Below are 19,951 nucleotides of genomic sequence, written 5' to 3' on the forward strand. Positions count from 1 at the left end.
AACCTACGTTTTGGCCACAGGAGGCGATGATGCAGCGCAGAGGACCGAAAAAAGAGGAGGAGAAGAAGAAAAGGCGGCAATGACGAAACATGCGGAAGTTATCACCAGTGAAACAACAACGCGCCAAATTTGTGGCAAACTGTGTTCAGTCACATCGTCAGACTCATGAAGAAGTTCGTCTAAACTTTTAGAATAACTGCATGTGGAGAAGGCTGCAGTGAGAAAAGGCTGTGCAGGTAAAATAATCAAGTAATTAATGAAGAACGTGTCATCTACTGAGCTCATCGTCTTCTTCTCTCTCCTTCATGGTGACATTTAAAAGCGCTGCAGATTTACAGAGTCACAGTTTGACAGTAAATATTCAGCGGGCTGTCCAGATGTAACAGGCTCTGTGCTCAGTAAAAATATTAGATATGTGTAAATATTAGCTTAGAAAATGTTCTCCATGTGTGTGTTTTCCTGACAGACTGATTTTATCCTGTGTTTCTGCCTTTAGTATGGCGGTGCCTTTTGTGCAGGACTGGGACCTGGTCCAGACTCTGGGAGAAGGAGCCTACGGAGAGTATGAATCATTTTAAATCTGCCATTTTTTCATAGCAAAGTATCTGCTGGACATTTTAGGAACATTGGAGGAGTTGATCTGATGAACAGAAAAGTCAGTCACAAGAGACAAGAGCAGCACATTTATGCAACTTGCATGCTCACTCCATCTGTTATTGATTAGTATTAATGCTGGTGAACCAACAAAGCGAGCTTAGAGTTTAAACACAGCATACCTTGTTAATAAGAGGTCGATCAGATGAATATGCACATTAAAGGTACTGTGCTCGGACCTTTTTTAGCAAATTAATGAAAGGTGATGAAAGTCAGTTTTACAGCTCAAAATGTCACAAAGATGGTTTGATTGAGGATGACTGTATAGCCGCTGGGTTAAGGCTGCATTTTAAAACACATGCTTTGTTTATTATTATTTTAAATGCATACTACAGAAGCCCTTACACAGTACCTACAGTTTGAAGCACTGAGCATACGATTGGGACATATTACTTTGCCATAATGATGCACCTTAAACTTTGACTATCGCAGTCTGAAATTAGCTGTCTGTGGGCTCTCAGCAGCTTAAACGTGTTTATACTTGTGCGAGACACTGTTATGTAGCTGTGCAGAGCATTATGGGTCAGATTGGCCGGGAAAGCATTGCAGGCTTGCATACTGCAAAACCTTACCGTCCGTAATAGGTCATCTCAGTGTTTTTAGTAAACTGCATTTGACATGCTAAATCTTTTTCAAGTATAGTATATAGTACGGTAGTGTGGATATTGGAACGGGCCCCTAAATGTCTGCAGTTTTAAATGTGGTTGAGCTCCTGCCGTCTGTGCCCCCTTCAGGAAGAAGACTCTCTCTGCTGGTGCTTGAAAGCTCAGAGCAAAATGACGACCACACGTAAATGACTCTAAAATAACTGCCGGTTAACATGTAGTCTAGTGTTTCAGTAACCATTTTATTTTTTTGTTTCGTTTCTGACCACAGAAACACAAATATGTAGAACTCTTGTGTTTGCTCTTGCAGTCATTAACAGAACGTTTGACCGACTTTCCTGTGGCTGAGACATTTATAAGTTAGCAGAAGGCAGCTCCAGAAAGTAAAAACTATGAGTGTGAGGCAGCTGCTCTTTCTGAATGCTTCACCTCAAATGCAGGAGCAGTGGGGGAACATTGATTCTGCCAGTCTTTGTTGGTTATACAGTTTCGATGTAGAAACTGGATGAAATTCTTACAGAGAGGCCCTCTAGTTGTGGGGTAGCCTGAGGAATGACTGTAGTAAATGTCTTCGTATTCTCACAGTTTTTATTTTACACCTTTAAGTTTTTAGGACATATAAAAGGAGAAGTGGGTTTTCCTCATATAGGACCTTTAAAAACATAAAAGCTACTCCCCATATGCATTTTATTCTAACACAACTAACTTTACATAAACATCTCAGTTTGGGTCTACTAGTAAAATTAATGCCATGTTCATATGAATATTGTACAAATCAGTTCAGTTAACAGACGAGAAAACTGTTTGTTGCAACTATAATGCACAGTTTGGATTATCAGTTCCTCTGCTGATGCGATACTCTACAACAAATGTGACTTTAAGCTTCTTCTTTTTTTTTTTCGCTGGCTGGAGTGATTGACAAAGTCTATTTTCTTCATGCCAAATGCCAACTAATGGTTTTTCATGTCTGCTCTGTTGTCTTTCCTCTTCCCGTCCAGAGTGAGGCTGCTGGTGAACAGACAGACGGAGGAGGCGGTGGCAGTGAAAGTGATCGACACCTCGCAGGCTAAAGAGTGTGCTGAAAATGTCAAGAAAGAGGTCTGCATTCATAAGGTGGGTCAGTCACCTTATGTAGAGATGGTTTATCTAGAACTTTACAAAGTACAATTGTCCATCAGATTTGTTTTGGGGGGGGTTAGTCTTTAGTGGTTTTGTTTAACTGTTATACTAACAAGGCCTCAACAAAGTTATTTGTGCGGACCTTTGAGTGATAAGGCTTCTTGTGCCTCATGGATAAGCTGACCTGCTTAACACAAACAGGAGTGGATGAGAGACAAACCTTCACATGAGAGAGAGAGCACACGGTTAATATATGACGTGCATAAAAGCAGCATGTGCAGTAAAACCAGTAAAATATAACATTTCCATCACAGTTACCACTGGCTTAATGGCACTTCTTACTGGCTGCAATACATCAGTGTTAGTAATGCTTGTGGGATACATAATGATCGATGCTGTGGTTGAGAAAATCATGTCTTAAATTGTTAATCTTTTTGTTAATTTTGTAGCTTATGTGTACACTACTGATCCCACAATGCACTTATGACGCACTTCTGTAAGAAATTTATTACCACAAACTGGATTTAATTGCTGTTATAAAGCACATGTAAAATTAATTGAAAATGTTAAATTAATTAAAAATATATGCTGTTTTTTAACGAGGAATGTTGCACAGGAACCTCGATGCCATATGCATTTGTATTACGTTTACGTTTTGTTGTTGTTGTTTGGTAGATGCTCAACCACTCCAACATCGTGAGATTTTTTGGCCACCGGAAGGAAGGACAAACTGTTTACCTCTTTTTGGAGTACTGCAGCGGAGGAGAGCTCTTCGACCGCATCGGTAACACAGACAACATTTATTTGACTAAAAACAAATTGTGATACAACACAGTTTCTTAGCTTCCTGATTGCTGCTTGTTGTTAGCAGATACTTCAATTCAGATTTACTTGCTTAGCCAATCTGGCTACACTTGAACACTGAAACATGGCGTCTGATGTTTTGCCGCCTGTATCCTCTTACTTTCGTCTTAGAGCCTGATGTGGGGATGGCAGAGAAAGATGCTCATAAGTTTTTCCAGCAGCTGATAGCAGCTGTGGTGAGTGAAGCAAATCAGTGTGTTGATGTGACCTCCTGCTCCTGTCTCTGCTGTTATTTAATTCTCCTGCCTTCTACAGGAGTACCTCCACAGCGTTGGCATCACCCACAGAGACATAAAGCCAGAGAACATCTTGCTAGATGACAAAGGTGAGGAAATACGATGTGAATCAAGGTGCTGAAAGAATAACTTGTATTCATTCTGACCATCATCTGCTGCGGTTCTGTACCTTCAGACAACCTGAAGCTGACAGATTTCGGCCTGGCCACCATGTTTCGGTTCAAAGGTCGAGAGCGCCTCCTGGGTCGACTCTGTGGAACTCTTCCATATGTGGCTCCAGAGCTTCTCAGCCAAACAGAGTTCAAAGCTCAGCCTGCAGATATCTGGGCTTGTGGGATAGTCCTCACTGCCATGCTGGCTGGAGGTATTTTACATGACTAGAAAAAAAGACTATCTTGGGTTATCTTTTCTCTCTGTGCCATTAGGTATTGCAGCGTTTTTTGTTTTGTTTTGTTTTCATCTTTGTGTTGCTTCTTTGTTAGAATTGCCGTGGGATCAGCCAACTGAGAGCTGCCAGGAGTACTCAGATTGGCTTCAAAAGAAAACATATCTACCTCCTTGGAAGAAAATTCAACCAGTGCCTCTTAGTAAGTCCCAAATTATATAGATTTACATACCATGTTTTCTAAATTGCCTTTCCTCAATTCTTCTTCAACTTCTCTCTTCAGGTTTGTTGTCCAGATTACTGCTGGCCCGTCCAGATGCACGCATCACCATCACAGACATAAAGAAAGACCACTGGTTTACTCATGGCAAGTCCCAATATGAGTATAACAGATTCAATTTCATTTTGTTTTACTGGACTGACGTCTGTCTATCACTTCACTGTAGGTGCAAAGCAAACACCTGGTTCTCTGAACTCAGAACGGAACAAACTTCTTCGATCTGACAGTGGACTCATATCCCGGGCCAAGAGGTCAAAGCTTTTTGTTTTTCAGATTTTAGCTCAGATTTTCTTTTCTGTTTGTAATCTCAAGACCGTCTTCCTCTTTCTGTAGTGATGACAGGATGCAGTTTTCCAGCTCTCAGCCGGATCTAGCAGCAGGTGGCTTGGAAGCCATGTTGTTAACTGGTCAAATCAGCTTCTCCCAGCCGACCAAGCCTGAGCACATGTTACTGTGTAGTCAGCTTCTCGGCACACCGGGAGCCAGTCAGGTAATTCACATACTCAGTGCTGCAGCGGTTTCATCACGTGAATGTTACTTTGGCAAAGAAGAGCTGTGTGTGTGTGTGTTGTTTTGTTTTGTTTTTTTCGGTTATCAAGCTGTCTCCCTCTGATTTAAATGCACCTCGCTTTCTTTCCACACACAGTCACCGTGGCAGAGATTAGTGCGGAGAATGACGCGCTTCTTCACCACTGTGAATGCCGACGCCTCTCTATCGGCTCTGAAAGACACCTGTGATGGTCTGGCACTTGGATTCAAACTCACCTGCACCAAACAGGTACGTCTGTGCTGAAGCATACAGAATTCGAACAATTTCAAATACTTTTTTTTTTTGACATTGGTGGGTAAAGGAGGGACCTGTTTCTGCTCATACGTCTCGATTCAAGCCTCCTATAGCTGCTACCAACACTATCACACACTTCAGTTTCATGAAGCTCTCTCTGCTCTCTAGGTGACGGTGAGCACGCTGGACAAACGCAATAACAAACTCATCTTCAAAGTCCATTTACTAGATATGAATCAAAGAGTGCTGCTGGACTTCAGACTGTCTAAGGTGAGTTTAAAATGGTGGATTTAGTGTTTCAAGCATGAATGCCCGTCATCACATTCAAACTGAGACCATCATGTCATTATCAATAAAACCTGAAACAGATGCTGTTTGTGAAATATGTTGATAAGTCACAAAAAAAAGAATTATTAAAGCAGCAACACTGTGTCCAGGAGAAAATACAACAGGGTCTTAGAGAAAAGCTCTGATGTTGATATGCATTTTGTCTCATAAGCCTGATACAAATCGATGTGACAGTCATGTTACATCTTTCAGTAGAGGTAAAGCAGAGTGTGTGACTTTTGCTTTCCCGCCACTTGCCAAATGAGTTCACACAATAGCTGGTGAACCTCTGTCGCAGCATACCGCTTTCTTAAATCAAAGTCTCAACGCATTCTGCATTAACCAGCATTGGTTCACTGACTGATGTTGAAGTGGGGATCAACCACAGTGACAAAGTAGACAACAGCAACTAGGAATATGGTGGAAGAACCATCCAAGAAAAGGTTCTGATGGTTCAGATAAGAAAGAAATTTTGTTTTTAGATGAAAGATTACAGTTTGAAAAAGAAAGGGATCAACTGTGAGCCATACGTCCAAAGCATGTGTTGACGGTGCTTGTGTACTTTCACTGCCAGAAGTGAGACAAACGCTCTGCACTGCCAGGATTTCAAACTATTAGTGACACAGCTCATAGAGCCAAATAATGTATTTCGAAAACCTGGATTGCCTCAAAAAAAAAAGTGGACTCCTGCAGTTGCAACAGTCAAATTTGAACACATAGACCTGATACATGTAGTTTTCATAGCATTACTTGTTTTTCTGGAGTATTTCACCTCTGATATCCATCATCTAATCCAGTGATAGGCAGTGATACAGTGTCACCAGCTAGTTCACCTCGTTTTAGCCGTACCTCTTTGCCAGCAGATGGAGGCAAAGGAAGCAAGTTGTGCCCTGTTAAGTGTATTTGCGCATAGTTTATAAAACTAAGCTGAATCATGTGATACATTGCGATGCAGTTGCAGAATTGGCTCCATATTGACAAGAAAAAGTGGCAGCCACTGTGAATGAACTTTAGCTTTTCATCAGTCATTTTTAAATTTGCTTCTGTTGTTTAAGAAAAAATCTAATAAATGACTTACCAGATAGTTCACAAAAATTAAAACAAAAAAATAAGACATGAAATATTTTACTTTACATGTAATGAATATCTCTGCGGGTTCTTCCTCCCACAAGGTCCAAAAACATGTTGAGGTTAATTGGTGATTCTAAATTGTCTGTAGGTGTGAATGTGAGTGTGCTTGGTTGTCTGTCTCTAAGTGTAGCCCTGTGATAGACTGGTGACCTGTCCAGGGTGTCCCCTGCCTTCACCATAAGCTAGCTGGGATAGACTCCAGCCCCCCATGACCCTAGTGAGGATTAAGCAGTGTATAGAGAATGGATGGATGGATGTAATGAATACAGCATATATGGAAGTTTCACTTTTTGAATAAAATCGTGAAAAAAAGAAAACCAATTCATATAATATTCTAGACCAGGGGTGTCGAACTGCGGTCCTCGAGGGCCGCAATCCTGCATGTTTTAGATGTTTCCCTCTTCCAACACACCTGATTCAAATGATCAGCTCATCATCAAGCTCTGCAGAAGTCTGATAACGATCCTGATCATTTGAATCAGGTGTGTTTGAAGAGGGAAACATCTAAAACATGCAGGATTGCGGCCCTCGAGGACCGGATGTCGACACCCCTGTTCTAGACGCACCAGCATGTCTACTCTTCCTTCATATTTAAAGGGTTTTGGTTTAAAGTCCAACTGCACCAGACCTGAAAGGCAGCGGCAGAAACACTTGAGAAGGTCTGAGTGCACTGAGCTCATTGTGCGAGTGTGTGTTGATGTGTCTATGTGTTTCCAGGGCGACGGTTTGGAGTTCAAACGTCTCTTTGTGAAGATAAAACAGAAGCTGGGCGACGTCGTCAGCACTCAGAAGATTTTGCTCCCCATCACATGAGCAGCCTCCACAAACAGCTGTTACGGACAAACAACCTGTACATATTTAGCTGTTCTGTTTATGTTTTACATGTATTCTGCCGTCTTCTTGAAGTGTGTGAATGTAGACTATCGTTTTCTTTTATCCGTGTGGAAACTGGTTGGGTGGGGAGACAAAACTCTGGTCATATCCTCACTTCAGTAGGTTTTAGTTTTTGGTTAGATTGTGTTAGTTAATCAAAGTTAAGTACACAGGGATAGAAGATTGTGTGTGTGTGTGCACTTCTGGCCGTCTATTTTTATGCTGTTGAGAAGACTGATGTGTTCTGATTATGTCTGACATGATACAGTCTTGAATAAATTATTAAAAGACCAACACTGTTTGTTTAATATTCTATGCTAAGTTATAAATGGGGATGACCACTGACTCAGAAAAGAATCATTTTGGTGTTCAAAGTGTGGGAGAGTTTTTGCAACTTTCATGCAAATCTAAAAGACTTATTTTAAAACATAAAAAAGGGTTTTAAGTATCAAAAAAACAAAAAACACAACAGTTGTCATGAGCATATCCCTCAATTTACTGTAGAAATCAAAGATTCTTTCATGTCCATGACTCAAATGACAAAGTTTGATAGTGAAACATGATGTACGGTAGAAGCTTGTGACTGTAATTGTAGCTGAGATGAGGTTTAAGTAACAGGCTACAGTTGGTGATGGTGCAAACTCTACGGTCTACAAAAAACAATTCCAGGTTTAATTACAAATGAAAGATGTGGGTTTCTGACTACGAGCCCGTGGCCTTGACGGTGATGGTGACGCTGACGGGCTCGTTGTCGTCTCCGGGGGGAGGGGCTTGGCTGGGAGTGGCACTCGGAGGTGAGGTGGTGAGGGGTGAAGCTGCCCTGGGTAAAGCCACGGCTGGAGCTGGAAGAAAGCAACATCGAGGTTTAGAATCCGGCAGGTGAGGAGATTGATGGTTGAAACAGACAGAGAGCCTCAAGATATGTAGACTGGAGGGACTGTAGAGTTTAAATCCTTACTGCTACTCCAGGATGAGTTATTTTGCTTGATTAGGGATCTTTCACTCTCTTGAATTAAGGAGTGGTCACATTATGTTTAATTAAGTTTTCCTCGCAATTGTTCCCAAAACAAAAAGATCCCTCTGAAAAATCGTGACAGATTTTTCAATGTTGCCGCTAATGCGTATTCTGATCATTGTAATAAAGAACCAATAAGCAGTAAACAGCAATAATGGTACAACAGTACTTGTACTTGACTTGAATTTTATGACACTTTATACTTCCACTCCACTAAATCACAGGTATAAATGTCAACCACATTTTTAAGGTGTTGTAATATTTAGATTTTGGCGTATTAATGTAAAGCAAAGACACCTGCAATTTATTAAATAATTCAATACATTACTGTAAAAATACAGCCAGTTTCCAAAAGTGCTGTTTTGTTTTTTTCCCAAAATATGGTTAAAAACTGTAAAATATTGTGCTGTTTCAAAGCCAAAAACAAAAATGACTGTTAACAGCAGGCTACTGGAAATAGTGACAGACAAAAAGATTTGCTGATGCCTTCAGAGATGCCACTTTTACATATTTTTATAATGTAATTAGAAGACTTTAGATTATCATACACTGCTGCCTTTTGGGGGGAAAAAATTCTCAATTCATAAATATGTAACTTGCCTTGTCCTTTATGCTTCATTGTTGAAGGTGTTATATGCAATTTAAAATGTTAAACAGAGTTGATAGAGCTCACTTCCGGGTAATGAACTTTAGAGACAGCAGTTGCCAGTATTTTACTGTAATTTCAAATGACAATTAGTTTCACTGTAGGAATCCTGATGTGTGCATGTGTCATCTTTAGGTTTCAGTGAGTTTATGTTTGATGTGGTGTTTGTCTTGCCTGCACTAGTTGATCCCCCAATCTCCTCGATCCCTCCCTCCGACCCTCCAACTACTTCGTCTTCTGGGAAGTTGATGTTTTCCCTCGACTGGCTGTGCTGCCTGGAAACACCAGAGAAAGAATTGGCATGTCTCTATGGATACTTAGTTGTCAGCAATATCACAAATGAGAAAAGTTTCACTCTTTGGCTAATGCTTGGACAAATACACAGATACTCACGAGCCAAACAGCATGTCATGTAGTCCTGTGGGAGGAAACACAGGGCATCAATGCAGCAGTAAGGTTATTTTAATACACAGGCCTGCGGGATGTTTTTGTGCTTGCGTGTTGTGCGACTCACGAGGGTTGTTGTTGCGGTTGCGGATTATGTACACGAGCAGCAGCATCGTTAGAATAGCTGCAAAAAGCATCCCACCTACAGCTGCTCCAATCACAGCAGGGTACATATTGAAGCGAGGTTCCGCTGCAACACATCACAGTTACACATTGCAAAATAGCACCAGTCTGACAAAGCACAGCTTTCACACTAAAGCGGTTCTCAACCCATGTCAGCGCCGCTCTCGTGGCATTCAATCGAGAAGTTTGACATTGAAGTACAACCTGGTGTACTGAGCTTTGGTGTTTCCACATGGGTTGAAAACCACAGGCACCATCCTGCACTGACACCTGATCTACAATCCTTTCTACAACCATCTGGCTTCATTAGAAACAATCCAGTCCTACAATAAATGGCTCAATTATCACAAAGAATTTACAAGGAGAAGCACACAGGGCCAGTTTGAGGAAGGGAGGTCAGGAGGAGGGAAGGGAAGGAGGTAAAAAGTGGAAGTGAGCGTGAAACCATGAGGTATGTGTCAGTGTTTGCATGTGTTTTTTGGTCGTGTATGAGTCTTTCACCTGAGTGGATAACAAAAAAAAAAAAAAAAAATGTTAGACTGTCATCAAAGTCATCGTAACTCCATCACAGCATGACACTGACATCAACAATGCTTGTACATCACCTAACTTACCTGTCACCTTTCAACATTTTCATTATTCCTTGTTTTATATCTCGTTAGTTTCACAATACATTTCTAACTGAAACCCTATCTTTCTTTACTGAAAGTTTCCTCACTCTGCTCACTTACTATACCTGGAGTCTTTGCTGCAGAGGGGTGTCCGATGGTGCGATGGTTAACAGGCCTGATGTGGAACTGGTAAGTAACAGTCGGTGTCAGGTTTCCTACTATATGACTCCTCACATCTGGGTCCCGGATGATGTTGCGGTACCAGACTGGAGAACCGATCCTCTCCTCCATCTGCTCCTTTGAACCATTGTTGCTTCCTCTCCTTTCCGGTCGCTCCGACACCCATTGGTGCTCCAGCCAGAAACCCGTCCAGCCTCCCCCTTCCTCGTTCTCTACCTGCCACTCCACCTCCACCTCGTTGCGCAGTCGGCTGTTGTACATCACTCTGATCAGGGTTGCATTGGGTGGCATGGGGTGCCCTGGTGCAGAGACAAAACAGAAGTATGCCCTTCTGCATGACCTCGATCCACTTCAGTTCAGACTGACATAAGCCACCAACAAACATTGTGCAAACATTTTTGTTCCTCAGAGGATAAAACCGACCATGACATTTCCTCTAGTGCCTCTATGAGGTTGAAATTTGAGGTTTTGAGTGAAATATCTCAACAACTATTAAATGGATTGACATTAAATTTGACATTCACATGTCATAAATTGTAGCTTATTTTTGGATTTTGCTGTATCACCAAATACGAACAAAACTAATGAAGTAATCAAGCTTAGCTGTACTTTGTATTTCGTGTTATTTGGCACCATAGTGCCTGAATATCCTCTTATAAAACTGCAAGCATAGTTTTAATACACTTAACTGTGTTGCTGGGAAAGCAGATAAATTGGTTGATGCCACTTTCACGTATATGCACTGAACTATACATAGCAGCCAGTTTGTTTTAGCATAAACATAAAGATTAGCTCACTAATTAACTTGCGATATTTCAAAAGGAACACAAAGTGAAGGACGGGGATAATATTCTGAGAAAAACTCATAAATGTACTTAAAAATAAACTTTACATATCCCCCCTCATTTCTTTCTTTTCTGCATAGCTCAGAAAGTGTGTCTCTGAACAACCCGTAAAGGTTTAAAAATGTACGTAATATGAGACATTTAAATGAGTTTTACTCAAAAGGAATACTACAAGCATCAGTGTATCTTTATATGAGCCTCACCTGTGGTATTTGTAATTTGTAGTCTGGATGCAGAGTTGCGCAACGTGGTGTCTTGACTACAAAAAAAAAAATAAAATTCTCCTTTTCCCCCATAAAAATGTATAACTTTATTATCAGAGAATATTATTTCTTGTAAATTAGGTAATTTTTATTGTATATTTACCTTTATAATTGGTGGTTTTCTCTTGTAAATTTAGGAATTTTTTGAATTTTTTCTCTCTAATTACCACCACGTCCAGCCTCTGGCCTTCATTTGCTTGAAAACAGGCAACTCCATTTTTGTAGATTTTCAGAAAACACTTTTTTTTGTTGTTTGCTTGAGATAACATCAATCAAACTGAAGTTGACTGGATTTGACTCAGTAGAAATGACATAACAAAAACAGAGATAACTTAAGTTTGATTGATATTGTCTCAGGTAGACGATGGAAAAGTGGGTTTCCTGAAGGTTTGTGAAGATGGAGTTATCTGTTTTTGCAAATGAAATCTTCTATGTAGTGGACTCTTGTTTGGGCCCAGTACTTTCTGGTGCCTCCATTTGTTTCCTGCTAAGAATTTGGGAAGTCATTGCTGTTGTCCAATCAGTAGTCCAGTGCTTATATTCCAATGAAACCTCAACTGTTTGACATCTTTACATTTCTGTATTATACACCAGGTTATCTGTCCTCCCCATTTTCCAGCCTCTATTCTAAGCTAAACTAAATATGTGATGACTGCAGCTTCATGTGTATGTATACATGTAGGTATAGATTATAAAATAAAACATTGTCTTACTCTTGACCACTAAAGTGACATTGATTTCAGTTCCTCCCACTGCGTTGGACGTGGTGCACCTGTACTCGCCGCTGTCTTGAACCTGCTCCGTGTCCCTCACAGTCAGATTGACCCATGCAGATGTTCGCAGCAGCTTGTACTTGGAGGTGTCTCGGATGCTCACACCCTGGTTGTTCAACCACTTGATTTCATTTGCGGGAAGGTAGTTGTCTATCAGATTGCAGGTGAGCTGCACATCGCTGCCCTCATACACGGACACGACTCTGCGCTGCGTCAGCAACACTGGTGTCTCTGCAGGTGATATTGTTAAAAAAAATGAATCAATTAAGAGATCGTGTGTGCTATTTGCTGCATGGTGAGAATGTGCACTGACCCAGGGCGAGATTGCAGGTCTTGGTTTGGACCACAAGTGGGTGCTTGGCATGGCAGGTGTAGGGTTTCCCACGGCGAGCAGTGCCATAACGGAGGACCAGGATGTTGGAGTTGTCCTCTGCATCTTTGCCATGGCCCCCGGGGCCCTCCCACCAGACTAAGGCTTTCGGGTCCCCTCCATCCCAGGAGCAGGACAGCATCAGGTACTTTTTGTTGTTAGTCACATATGCATGACACACTGGTTCTGCAGGAGGAATAACTGGTGAATGAGAGGAAAGATATGACAGGTTCAGATAACAGCGAGCATTTATCTCTCACTTTTTTTTAATGTTGTTTTGTTGGGATTACTGCACTCACATGTGCGTGTTTTGCACTCTGTGGTATATTTCAGGGCAGGATGGGAGCCCGTGCACGTAAACAAGCTGTTGTTAGATATCAGGCCTCCAGAGGGCAGCAAGATGACAGTGCTGTTGAGTGGATTTGTTTGCTGCCCTGTGTCGGCCTGCTCCTGTCCTGCATGTATCAGATCTCCGATCCAGCGGACAGAAGGGGAAGGAAACCCACCGGACCAGGAGCAGAGCAGTCTCAGAGAGGTATGATTCAGAGCCGGCTCCACAGAGCAGGAGGGGGAGCCGTCGGGTGGGTCTGTGATGACAAGATGCAGAGTAACAGGCCAGTGATATGCAAAGAGGAGCGTACATGAGGTCATCAGGGCCAGAGAAAGTTCCTGTGTGGCTACAGTATTCAACATGTGGGTTGTGAATCATCTTACCAAAAGCATTGTGGAAGAAATGTGTTTTATCTTTAGGTATCTTTTAACTTGCACTCTTTCCTTGTGATTGAGCACAAGTTGAAGCTTTTTATTTTTATGTAAAAACATGATTAGCACAAATACGTAATGAATGGACATAGTGAATGACAAGCTCCGAGCCAACCGACGCTTGTCATGGCTGTATAATCACAGCAAAGTACCTGCCAGAGAGTCCCATCAACTTCACCCACGGCCCGAACAGGAGAATAGGTCTGCAGCACCTCCATACTCTGCTGTGTGTCTGAGTGTGTGTGTGTGTGTGTGTGTGTGTTTTCTGTGTAGGCATGTATGAGTGCATTTGCATTCGCCAGCTTTTGAGTTTACTTTGAAGTCTTAGTGAGAGTCAAGAATTGATGTACTGAGTGGCTTCAGAAGAAAACAGAATAGGATGTAAACACTGAAAACAAGAGAAGTTTTTTTTTGAAAGTGAAGAGATCAAGGAGCAGTAGATTCATAAAGATGAAAGTCAAAGGTGATTAAGCTTCTCATGGTTTTGTACTAATAGCGTCAAATCTGTGTAATTTCAGTACCAAGACAGAAGAACACAGGTCAGGACCGAGTGCAGGAGCTGACAGAGGATGGACAACAACACAGTCCGAGGTCAGAGATCACTCACAGTAGACAGTCAGGCTGATGGTTTTTCTTGAGCGGGTGTTGAGGTGGGTGTTCTGTGCCAAGCAGGTGTAGTCGCCAGTGTGTATGCGAAGGATCCTCGTGATGTTGAACTGTGGACCGGCGAAGACTTGGGAGTTGTTGTAGAACCAGACGTACTGACTGGACGGATGGGACTGGGCTTGACAGAACAAATAAACAGTCCCTCTTTCCAGGGCTAAGTAGCCCCGCTCAGTTAAACTGTACGGAGTCACTTGTATCTGAGGAACATCAGGGCCGACTGAGAAAAAAGAACAGGAACCCATTGAAAAGCTGAAGGACACAAATATGTTATGTGCACAGCAGAGTAAACTTGTGTTAGTCTGATACAACAGATCAGACAGTCAGACAAAGAAAGACAGTAAATGTAGCATATTTTTCTAATGTCTGGTTAAACCATTAGATAGTAGATCTGACCTCTGTGGAATGCCCTAATCTATTATACAGTAATAAACTGTTTAGGTAAAAATGTCTGGCAGACAGTATTTTACTGTAATTTCACAGGATCTATCTTGTCTGGATGCTGGGAAAAAATGCAAGTTGGAAACAGTTTTTAACTATTTTTTTAAAACTAATTTACTGTTATTTTATGTTTTTCCCTTGTTTTGTTAAATTACAAATAATTACTAGTAAAATCACAGATTTTTTAAAAATTCATGTTAACCCTGTGAAAACAAGGCAAAATTGTTAATAAAATAAATTAAAAATCAATATTTTTACAAATTCCAAATATTTTTTGGGGGGGGGGGATTTTTGCAATTGTTTTTGCCTCTTTTTTCCCCCAGTTTTTAAACATTACAATATTCCTTCATATTTTTACCAGTTTCTTGCATGGAGGCTTTTTGTGTCTTTGTTCTTGCTCGAATCACTTTCTGGTTCTAACACGTGAATTCTCCAATATTACAACTGTCCATTATGTAATGTAAAGTAGTTTTACAGTGTTTGAGCTGAATTGTAGGGGAGCTGGTGTGCACGAGCTGCAGTGAGTGGGGAGGGGAGGGCGGAGAGCAAGGCAGGGGCTTCCTAGATCTGCACCTTCTAGAGTTAGCAACTGCGTAAAGTGACTTCTAAGCCCATTCAGTGCAGGAAGGGATTATTAATATTTTTAATGGGAAAAAAAACCCTTCCAGTGATCTGTTAATACTCACAGATGGTTTCCAGCTTCACCCATTGTGAGCTCTCTCTGTTGACGGCGTTGCTGGCCACACAGCGGTATGAGCCGGTGTGGGAACGGTTGACATTGGTCACGTTGATGGTGCTGCTGTTGCCCTGTGCAAAGACTGTGATGTTGCCACCGATGGTTTCAAGCTGCCAAACGTAGTCGATGGGCCCAGTCCCATTTTCCAGATTGCAGCGCATCCACACTGTAGATCCCTCCACTGGAGAATTGTTACTCATGAAGAGGAAAGGTTTACGGATGGGCACTGCATTCAAGGCAAAGTCAAACATGTAAAATGTTTACTGTCTCTAATGTAGGTGAAGAACAGGGTCAGTAAATAAAAAGATTATTCTGCATTTTAACTTGTCTTGTGGGTAAAAGTGTAGTCAAGACTGAGCAGCAAGAGGAAAGAGGATGCAAAGGTTTTTCTAATACTTGTTCACAAATTTTTCAATTTTTGCTCTGGTTTTGATCCTGGTTTTTATATACAAAATACAAGAGGACGATCTTGAGAAGATGAAATAGCCCTGACAACATCTGGCATTTTTTTCTTTCTGTTTTTTGTACTGATTAAAGTAGCCATGTGGTTTTGGTAAAAGCTGCAACTTCTTGAAACTCCAAATTTCGAACCAATTACTCAAAGAAGATTTATAATTAGTGAGCTTTAGAGGGGTGCATTGTTGTACATTTTATCATTAGACAGATGCCAGAGCAGGACTTCTTTTTTAAGTTTGAGAAAGAAAGCAAAGAAGCATCTCTCCCAAAACTGCTCCATTAAGCAGACCAGCGAGCAGCCGGGCTACACCAGCGCCTGATGTGTCTATACTCTGGCATTAACTGGAAGTAACTGGTTGCATAACTGGTGGAACATTGTTTAGTCTAAATCCATAAATCTTCACCCAACACAATGTTTGTTTGATGTTTTCTTCATTGTTGAACTTCAGAACAGCAAGAAAACACCTCAGATTATAAAGACTGATAAAGTATTTTATCTTATTGCGGATGTATCAGTACATATATTGGTCGAAAAGTCATAAGAAATTGCAGTTAAGACTTTCCAAAGAGGTTTGTTTTGTCCATCAGAGAGCTTGAACAATGCTGTTTTGTACATATGGCAGTCCAAAATCTTTAGCAACTACATTTCAAGGATCTTTATCAAAAATGATTGTTGATTTTACATATTTAAGTAAGAACATATACATAGACCAGCCCACCTATGTGGGTAGTTCTGGGATTTTGCTTGGATGCACACAGGTGTTTCTGAAAGCTGGAGTGACACTGGAGGTGTTATGGTACAAGAGAAAGTTTGAGACCCTTTCTGCGCCTCTCTCCTAACTGAATGAGGGAAGTAATTCTTAGTGCAGGAGGCCTTACCTCGCACAGTGAGGTGCACGTAGTAGTAATAGAGTACAGGCTCCCGTTCTACGTCATACAAGGCCTGGCAGGTGAACAAGCCGTGTGCAGCCACATTCAGTTTCTCAATGCTCACAGACGCACTGTTTGAAATGACCGACAGCTGTCCGAGTGTCTCCGACAGCCTCGTGACCTTCGGCCCTTTTCCCAAATTAAAGGCCACCGCTTTTATTGCTTCAGTGCCGGGCTTGGTGAAGCTCCATATGTACAGATCAGGTAAGGTGGAACCGCACTCCAGGATCACCGCTCTGCCCACCACCCCATACACTCTGTTGTCCCGGTACACCACCTCCCCTTTGTGGTTGATCTTCACGGCTGGAGGAGGGAGAGGATACACAGAGAGACATGCATGCAAATGTGTGTGTGTAAAGGAAAAAGAGATGGTGGTGTCATGTGCCCTGTCAGTGTTCAGTTGCAGGATTGATTACACTGTAAGTTTCACAGGCAGGGTAACATTTTAATAAAGAGTTCCAAAACAGATACCCAGTCAGTTTTGCTTCTGCAGCATCCAGTTTATCAACCACCTTGTGCTTCCTTGGCTGTTCTCTGTGTCACTGAACTGTGTCCCACTGCTATCCGAACTTGGGTGAAATTAAAAACTAATTTTCTGAGTTTAAAATTATAATTTGCATTGAGTTAGGATGAACATCCATACATCCTATGCATCTATATACTAGCATCAGTGTATATGTTAGTCACAGGAAACTGCAGTACAGAAAAGCCAAAGATGTTCAGGAAAATTAAGATTAAACTACCAAAGAGCTTTCTTTTTTTGTTTGTTACGTGTTTTTTACGGTACAAATAAGTACTTTAGTATATTCACATAGCCTGAAGTATCCAGTATCTGTGATTCTCCACTTCAAAATATTACAATTTTACAACAGAAATGCAAATCATAGAAAATTTCTCTCCTGAATTTGTATTCGTTGACTGTTCACACAGTGTTAAATAGACATGGAGCCCTTACCGTTTGGCGTAAAAGTAGCCAGACTGGTAGTTAGATATAGAAAGGCCAGCCCTAGCAGTTGGGCCACCATGGTATCATGATGATCCTGAGTCCAACAACCTCTTTAGTCCAAAAAAAAAATAAAACAAAAATGATAGAAATTAAAAAGTTAAAGCTTTTGGACTCCAAAATCGACCTGTTAGCGCTCTCCCTCATGTGCCTGAAGTCGCATCTTTCTACCTTTCTGATCCACAAGTTACTGGGAGAATCCAGCTGTAGGCACTGACTTTATTGGACTGAGAGTAGGAAGGGACAGAGGGTCACTAAACTGATTTAGGCTCAATTATTCATGTGTTTTTCCTTTCTCTCTATCCCTCTATCCCTCTTTCTTTCTCCTGTGGGGTTAGAATAACACAGTGATACTCAGCTCATCTATTATAGAAGAATGGGTGGACGGATTAGTCTTCTACATATACACATGCACTTGTGCATCCACCTGCGCATCAACTGGTAACGCTAAAGTTGTATTAAATGAAGCTGACATCCAGAGTCTTAACATGAGCATTCCTCTATATAGGACTTAGACATTAATCTCCACTGAAAATAACTTCCACTGAGGTTTTGCTGTTATTAAAGCTATTTTTTGCATTCACACTGTTTTGTTTTTTTTCCCACATTTTCAACCTGTTCAAACTGCGGTATTGTGCAACAAAGTGGGAAGGCGGATGAGTGCTTAATGCAGATGTAAACAGTGATCTATCCAGCATCCTCACAGAGGAAACACTCAAAATTGAGGGATTAAAAGGGATTTATATCTTCTTGGATTTTCTTTGCCCTTTGTTTCAGTGTCAGCCTAAGGGCAAACATGCCTTATTCACTATACAAATAAAAGTTTCAAAATGATTCAGGAGGTAGCGAATCCAGCAAGACCATACATTTATGCAGCTAGAGTAAAATGTGACTATATTTTAATGTTTCTCGTCATTTTAGGCGAGTTATAAAATGAAAGGCTCCAAATTCTAATTTCAAAGGTTATGAGAGGGCCAGGGGGGTAGCGTAAACTCTACTGATGGGATTCGGATTAAAATAGATTTAGAAATCTGGCATCACAGTGATGCTCTGTTTCCTCACAACATGCTGTTACCTCACATTTTAAGATGCGAAGCAGCTCCTGGTTCTGCATGTACACGCAATCTCTTAGAGAATTATCCTTATTCAGTGTCGTTCAATTTTCTTAATGCGATTGATAAGTTTATACACGAGACAGAGGAGGAGGGACCATTTAGTTGAACCGTGAGTATGTAATGTGAGATGGTTGTCATGAATGAATGCAGGACAGAGATCAGTTTCCTTGACTTGGCAGGTTAAAATGCAGCAGATCCAGAGCTAAGGCCCACAGCGCAAGAAGGTTTCAGTTAGATATCCATATCCTAATGTAGTAAAATTAAATTAAATTAAACAAAGATGCATAAAAACAAATATGAAGAAATGTTTCTCTTCAGTGGAATCGAGTGGCAAGTCAGATTCAAGCCTTAAATTTTCTTCCTTGAAAGCCAGAGTAAATGAGTATAATGCTGGTTTCAGACTTTTAACATATTTTCTTCTGCCACAGTATCAAACATGCATTCATGTAGCACAGCACCAAGCTTCTGATAGCGGTGGCAGCTCATCGTACAATAGAAAAATTCATCTGAAAAGGGTATTACAGAGGGAGACTCGAGCATTCTGAGCTGGCCGCTGAAGCCGAAGCTGCACATTAATGATGGAAAGTCGGTGAACTCCCTATGAGAGCTGAACAAAGTGGATTTGTAGCCACTAGTTTGCTCGCAGAGCTGGGAATTCATTGTCTGGGATTTATCAGCACACAATGGCAGCTTTAGACCCAACGGGTACCATGGGACAAATACTATAAATGATACCAGCATGTATCAAAACTGTTGCAGTGTGCTGCTGTTAGTGGAGGGCAAGGATATTGAAACACAACTCAGAATAAATGTGTCTGAGCAATAGTATTCATTATAGCCGAAACTGTCATACTGACCTTTGACCATTTTGGAAAATAGTGTCAAACCTTATGAAAAACCTTTTATTATAGTGTTTTATCTGTGTAACTTCAATTAAAAGGGGTTTCTGTCTCTAACTTATCATTATTTGCTCATCATGTAAGCTGCAACCATCGTACACGTCCATGTGTTCCTGTCAACGCTGATCCTCTTTGGTCCAAAGCTGCATTTTAATAAACTGTCAAAGAGATTGTCTCGTCTTGGACAGGAATGTGCCGTCCTGCCATTTCTGGTTTCTCCTATAGTGAAGAAGGGCAGCCGTCTCTTGATCCGGTTGTTGATGAGAGCAGGACTGAACTTAGAAATAATTGGCTAAAGCTTTGAAGGTTTTAAGCCAATCAGTGGGTGCATGGTGGTGGTGTGTCAGTGTCCATGACAAATCTCTGAGCTACAGACAAAGGACAAATTAAAGGAAAAACCTAAACCCTTGACCCC

General features: G+C 41.2%; 2 protein-coding genes across 2 annotated transcripts in view; one reads left to right on the forward strand and one right to left on the reverse strand.

The window, feature by feature from the left end:
• Positions 1 to 307, reverse strand: part of LOC103355118 (complement factor B-like) — a 13,526-nt gene extending 13,219 nt beyond the window's left edge. The window contains exon 1 of the mRNA XM_008278785.1: positions 277 to 307. Within this exon, the coding sequence (XP_008277007.1) occupies positions 277 to 307 (31 nt within the window). The remainder of the gene's footprint in view (positions 1 to 276) is intronic.
• On the forward strand, positions 145 to 7,554 carry chek1 (checkpoint kinase 1). Its single transcript, XM_008278762.1, has 14 exons — positions 145 to 236; positions 497 to 562; positions 2,258 to 2,372; positions 3,054 to 3,162; positions 3,354 to 3,418; positions 3,498 to 3,567; positions 3,654 to 3,842; positions 3,961 to 4,065; positions 4,147 to 4,230; positions 4,310 to 4,394; positions 4,477 to 4,633; positions 4,790 to 4,921; positions 5,096 to 5,197; positions 7,103 to 7,554. The coding sequence occupies exons 2-14, from the start codon at positions 498 to 500 to the stop codon at positions 7,196 to 7,198; spliced, it is 1,374 nt and encodes a 457-aa protein (XP_008276984.1). The 5' UTR covers positions 145 to 236; position 497; the 3' UTR covers positions 7,199 to 7,554.
• Positions 7,555 to 19,951: the final 12,397 nt, after the last annotated feature.

The sequence above is a fragment of the Stegastes partitus genome, unplaced genomic scaffold (genome assembly GCF_000690725.1).
Source record: "Stegastes partitus isolate 25-593 unplaced genomic scaffold, Stegastes_partitus-1.0.2 Scaffold132, whole genome shotgun sequence".
Taxonomy (NCBI): domain Eukaryota; kingdom Metazoa; phylum Chordata; class Actinopteri; family Pomacentridae; genus Stegastes; species Stegastes partitus.